The 6,250-nt window shown below is 43.5% G+C and overlaps 1 protein-coding gene across 1 annotated transcript; it reads left to right on the top strand.

The window, feature by feature from the left end:
• LOC107627394 lies at positions 2,820-4,129 on the top strand. Its single transcript, XM_016330229.1, has 3 exons — positions 2,820-3,365; positions 3,582-3,790; positions 4,072-4,129. Exons 1-3 carry the CDS (start codon positions 2,820-2,822, stop codon positions 4,127-4,129), a joined length of 813 nt encoding a protein of 270 aa, XP_016185715.1.

The following is a 6,250-nucleotide window of genomic DNA, read 5'->3' as shown; positions in this document are numbered from 1 at the left end:
GTTAGCTAGAGAAACACACAACAACACAAGGGAGTCCAACCAGTCAGACATCCCCTCAGGAACCTTAGAAGACGTCTCAACAACATTTTTGTGAGAAGACATGGCCAACTAGTCCTACAACAAGAAAAAAAAAGGGATTACTAACCAAAACAGCTCGGGCAAAATCAAAACAACTCGACTCAGAGCAACACAAACAGTAAAAGGAAAACCCCAAGACGCAAACCAAAGTCTAGGGGCATCTTTTGGAGGCAGGGATAGAATAAGGACCCAGAAAAAGTCTATAAGGCTACACCCCAAAACTCTCGATGAAGAAAAATAAACCCCCTTCCAGACAAAGCAACAACATGAGAAGAAAGTCAAAAGCAAACCATCAGAAAAATGTTATCTGCTACAAGTCTATCAGTAAAGAAAGCTACCAATATGGCAAATTCATCAAAGGCGTAATTCAAGAATGAAACAGTTTATTAGCCCAAAACTCCAAATACGAAGACACAATCAGAAGCAGTAAAAGAACATGCAAAACCCTAGAAAGTGTCAGCTATCAGGAAAAACGCCAAGAGCGTACGTAAGGTCGAAAGAAAACTAGAAAACATACATCACAGTGACAACCAAGCATAGTAATATGAAAAGGCTCAAGCTTTCCAACATAAACTCAAGCAAAATTGAAACTTTACCAAGAAATAGAACAATGCAAGGGAAAGAACAATGAAAGAAGTAAATAAACAGAAAGAAGAACCAACCTGAAAGAAGAGTAAGCGTAGAAGAAATTGAAGGTAGAGAGGTAAAATCCGAAAAGGCCTTTCAAACAAAGGAAGCTCCAGTAATCACCAAGGGCACCACAAAGAGAAGCGTGGAAATAGTCTCAGGCAAATACAGAAAAACGAAGAAAAAGAGTGGAGTTACAGTGAGCAAAGGAGAAGAAGAAACGGAAGCCAAATCCTCGAAAATGCTAAAGTTCAAAATGATGAAAAGAGGGAAAAATGGCAACAAAAGAGAGGAATTAAGGGGTCATTAAAACCCTCGCACGTTCCCAAGGCAGAAAGACGCGCATTTCAAAAGAATAAAAGGAATGCCTGTTTCAAAAAAATTAAGGAAAACGTTCCGCATTCAAAGGAAAACTCTACAAAGAAGAAGTTGACAAAATGCTCGAGTTCGGCTTCACCAGAGAAGGATCGAAGTCCTAAAACTAAGACTTGACCTCAAAAGAAAGACTGAGCTCGAGTAGGGGCACTGTTCATACCCTGGGTCGAGCTGCCCAACCCGGGATGTTTAGCGACAAGTCGACCGACCTCTTCAGGTCAGACTATTCGACCTCTTCTCAAGGAGCTCGGCCCAATCACCAGAAAAGCCCAATAAGGCCCGAACAGAGGAACACGACCCAAATCCAAAACCAGCCCAAGCCTATAGAGATAAGGACGGTTCCCTTGAAGATAAGATGACCTCACCCAAAGATAAGATAAGATAAGATAACTATCTTATCTCCAGAAAGGTTACTCCTCATCATTATAAATACACTGGAGCACCCAGGTATAACTCATACTCTGATTCTACTAAAAACCTGCTTAATACCCTTGCTAACTTAAGCACCGGAGTCCCTTGCAGGTACCACCAACCTCCGGTGACGAAGGATCAGCATCACCAACAAGTCCAACAGGTCGGACGCGGTGGCTCCGGCCACCATCCACCAGTCGGACACATCAGCGCCACCAGCACAGAAGATCTCGTCCAAGATCGACCTACAGTTTCAGGTAACCCTCAGAACAGACATCATGGCCGACTCGAACAACTAGAGCAGTAGTTAGAGCGACAGCGGGAGGCAGAAAGAAACCTGAGAAGAGAAATTAAACGATGAAGAGAGTTGGAGGAAAAGCTCCCAAAGTTGGAATTCAACCTTCGAGGCAAGAATTCGCGCACAACTCGGCCAGACACCCCACTGGGAGGGGAAGATCCTTTCACTAAAGACGTCATACGGGCTAGAGTTCCTAGAAACTTCAAAAGCCCAGACATGAGTCTTTATGACGGGACGACCAACCCGAGGCACCACTTAAGTAACTTCAAAAGTCAGATGTACTTGGCCGACACATCAGATGCGACTCACTGCAAGGCCTTCCTGACAACCCTAACGAAGTCGTTCATGAAGTGGTTTGACAGCCTGCCACCTAGGTCGGTCACTAGTTTTGACGACCTTGCGTGGAAATTCCTCACATGATTCTCAATCCAAAAGGACAAGGTCAAGCATGCACCCAGCCTACTTGGAGTCAAATAGGAAGTCGGTGAATCCCTTAGAGTGGAGAGATTCAACAAGGCATGTTTAGAAATCTAGGATTTACCCACAGAGGCAATAATAATAGGATTGGTCAATGGTCTCCGAGAAGGCCCTTTTTCCCAGTCTATCTCAAAAAGACATCCGACTTTTTTGAACGATGTACAAGAGCGAGCTGAAAAAGAAAAGGAAAAGGAGCCCAAGAAAAAAAAGAATTTGGCTCGAAGAAACCTAGGAGGTATCACAACTACACCCCGCTACGAGTTTCTCTCGTGGATATCTACAGGGAAATTTGTCATATCGAGAAGTTCCCCCTCGAGTCCGATAAAAATAAAAGGGGTGGAAGCCGTAGTGAGTATTGCGAGTACCAAAAGCTGTTTAAGCACTCTACAAATGACTGTTATGACTTAAAAAATGTGATAGAAAAACTGGCCAGGAAGGGTCGGTTAGATAGATTCTCATGGAAAGGTCGGACGGCCATGGAAAGAGGAAGAGAGATGACGAAGAAGTCAGTCGAAGAGGTCAGCCCCCACAAACTCTAGAGTGACATGTCCACATGATAACAAGAGGATTCGCTAGGGGAGAAATAACCAAGCCGTCTCGAAAGAGGTACTTAAAAGAAGTCTATCACGTTGAAGAAGAGACACCCAATCTCCCAACTATCTCTTTCGCAAAAGAGGCGCAAGGAATTGTGCTCGAACATGATGACCCCGTTGTAATCACTATGATACTTACTAATGCAAATTTACATAGGACCTTGGTGGACCAAGGAAGCTCAGCCGACATACTGTTTAAGCCTGGATTCGACAAGTTAGGGCTGGAAGAAAAGGAACTAAAATCCTACCCGGATACTCTTTTCGGGCTGGGGGATACACCGATTAGGCCATTAGGCTTCATTTCCTTATATACTACTTTTGGAAAAGGATTGAAATCCAAAACCTTAAACATCGACTACATTGTTGTGGATGTAGCTTCGGCCTACGATGTCCTAATTGGCAGGACAACCTTAAATCGACTAGGAGCCGTTGTCTCCACTCCTCACCTCTGCATGAAATTTCCAACCCAGGACGGAATTGCTACCATTAAGGGGGATCAAAGGCTGGCAAGAAAATGTTACAATGAAAGCTTGAATCTTTGAGGTAAATGTAAAGAAGTCAATTTGATTGAGCTCGGAGGAGTCCGAGGAAGAGGCGAACTACGACCACAGCTTGGAGGGAAGACGGGAGAAGTCCAAATCGGAGAGGAAGTCAGAAAAAATACCAACATAGGAGTAAATATAAGGATAGATTTGAAGAAAGAACTTGTAAAACTCCTGCAGGAGAATTCCAACCTCTTCGCTTGGAAGGCCGTTGACATGCCCGGAATAGACCCCGGACTCATGATGCACAAATTGGCAGTGTATTCCAGTTCTCGACCTGTCCAACAAAGAAGGCGCAAGCTCGGACCAGAACGAGCTCAAGTGGTCAAAGAGCAAGTTCAAGCACTACTAGAAGCTGAATTCGTCAGGGAAGTCAAGTATCCAACATGGTTAGCAAATGTGGTGTTGGTAAAAAAGCAAAATGGAAAATGGAGGATGTGTGTCGATTATACCGACCTCAACAAAGCCTGCCCAAAGGATCCATATCTCCTCCCCAATATCAATGCTTTGGTGGATTCCTCTTCAGGATAGCAATACTTATCCTTCATGGATGCGTACTCAGGAAACAATCAAATCCTGATGTACAAGTCGGACTAGGAGAAGACATTGTTCATCACACCTAGAGCAAATTACTGTTACGTGATCATTCCATTTGGATTAAAAAATGCAGGTGCCACATATCAAAGGTTGATGTACAAGATGTTCGCACCCCCACCTTGGAAACTTAATGGAGGTATATGTGGACGACATGTTGATAAAAACCAAGGACGAGACAAATCTCTCACAAGTCTTTAGCATCATAAGAAAGCATGGGATGAGGTTGAATCCCACAAAGTGTACCTTCACGGTAGAAGCAAGAAAATTTTTGGAATTCATGCTCACACAAAGGGAAATTGAGGCTAACCCTGACAAGTGCAGAGCAATTTTGGATATGAGAAGTCTGACTTGTCTAAAAGAAGTTCAACAACTAAATGGCCGACTTGCAGCCTGTCCAAATTTTTGGCAGAATCAGCCTTGAGATCCTTGCCACTTTTCTCATTACTCAAAAAAGGGTGCAATTTTGAATGGACTTCTGAATGTGAAGAAGCCTTTCAAGAATTTAAGAAATTCTTAAGTCAACCACCTATCCTTACCCGGCCAAAAATGAGAGAACAACTCGTATTGTACCTAGCTGTCGCTGATAAGGTAGTAGCCTCAGCACTGGTACGAGAAAATGAGGTCGAACATCATCCTATTTATTTCGCTTGTAAAGTCTTATAAAGGCCAGAGTTAAGCTATCAAAAAATATAAAAATTTGCATATGCTTTAATCCTGGCGTCTCAGAGGCTCCGACCTTACTTCTAGGCACACACCATAAGAGTTCGGACGAACCAACCTATAAAGCGAATCCTCCAGAAAACGGACATAGCAGGACAGATGGTACAATAGGCCATAGAACTATCCGAGTTTGACTTAAGATACGAAACTCGGACGGCCATTAAGGCTTAATGCCTCACCGATTTCATAGCAGAATACACAGGTGAGAAGACTGAAACCTCTACAACTTGGAATCTCTATGTAGATAGATCTTCTAACAAAGTCGAAAGTGGTGTGGGTATCATCTTGGTCAATGACGAGGGGACTCAAATAGAGCTTTTCCTGAAGTTTGAATTCCCTGCTTCCAACAATCAAGCCAAGTATGAAGCCATGATTGCAGGCTTAAAACTCGCCAAAGAAGTCGGAGCCAACAAAGTGGTGGTCTTCAGTTATTCTCAAATAGTAACTTCCCAGATCAATGGAGAATACCAAGCAAAAGACCCCAACATGAAGAGATACTTAGAGAAAACACTTGAGCAACTTCAACAATTTCTCGAGACCGAGGTCCGACATATAACTCAGAAATTTAACAGTAGAGCAAATGTCCTTTCTAAATTAGCAAGTACCAAACTAGGAGGAAATAAAAGAAGTCTGATACAAGAAACTCTTAAGGAGCCATCAGTTGTCAAGTCGGATAACAAGTCGGATGTTCTACCTGTCTCCGGCTTAAACCTTGGATAGATGACTCTCTTTATCGAGAATCTAAAATTTGGTATCCTTTCCAAGGAACAGAATGAGGCCAAGAAAATTCGGAAAGAGGCACAGAACTACACTCTAGTACAAAATGTCCTCTACAGAAGAGGGGTGTTCACACCCTTGTTGGAATGTGTTCCGACTTGCAGAACCGAAGAAGTCTTTGAAGAAGTACATAATGGCATCTGCAGAAACCATCTCAGTGCCCGGTCCTTAGCTAGAAAAGTGGTCCGAGCCGGATTCTTTTGGCCGACCTTGCAAAAGAACGCAACCGACTTTGTCAGAAAATGTCCACCTTGCCAGATGCATGCCAATTTCCACATTGCTCCCCCGAAGAGCTCATGAGCGTGACCTCCCCATGGCCTTTTGCAAAATGGGGGTTGGACCTACTCGGACCTTTCCCCCAAGCCCTTGGACAGGTTAAGTATTTTATTGTGGGAGTGGATTACTTCACCAGGTGGATAGAAGTAGAACCACTAGCTGCTATCACAGCTCAAAGAAGTCGGAAGTTCCTGTATAAGAATATCATTACTCGGCTCAGAGTTTCTCATTCCATTACCACAGATAATGGTACCTAATTCACCGACTCTATGTTTAGGAACTTAGTAGCCAGTATGAACATTAAGCATCAGTTCACATCAGTGGAACATCCTCAAGCTAATGGGAAGGCCGAAGCAGCCAATAAAGTTATTTTAGCTGGATTGAAGAAAAGGTTGCAAGATGCAAAAGGAGCTTGGGTAGAGGAACTCCCGCAAGTGCTGTGGGCTTACTGAACAACTCCTCATTCTACAACTGGGGAA

This window comes from Arachis ipaensis, chromosome B02 (assembly GCF_000816755.2).
Source record: "Arachis ipaensis cultivar K30076 chromosome B02, Araip1.1, whole genome shotgun sequence".
NCBI classification, from domain to species: domain Eukaryota; kingdom Viridiplantae; phylum Streptophyta; class Magnoliopsida; order Fabales; family Fabaceae; genus Arachis; species Arachis ipaensis.
The sequence above is the reverse complement of the archived record's forward strand: the minus strand, read 5'-3'. Positions and strand labels throughout refer to the sequence as shown.

What these genes read in the sequence shown, in the direction of transcription:
- LOC107627394 (XM_016330229.1), top strand. Translation starts at nt 2,820, where the DNA reads ATGATAACAAGAGGATTCGCTAGGGGAGAAATAACCAAGCCGTCTCGA. An exon ending in TTAAGGGGGATCAAAGGCTG is followed by an intron (nt 3,366 to 3,581) that starts GCAAGAAAATGT and finishes AAACTCCTGCAG; the next exon opens with GAGAATTCCAACCTCTTCGC. An exon ending in GAAGTCAAGTATCCAACATG is followed by an intron (nt 3,791 to 4,071) that starts GTTAGCAAATGT and finishes TAAAAAATGCAG; the next exon opens with GTGCCACATATCAAAGGTTG.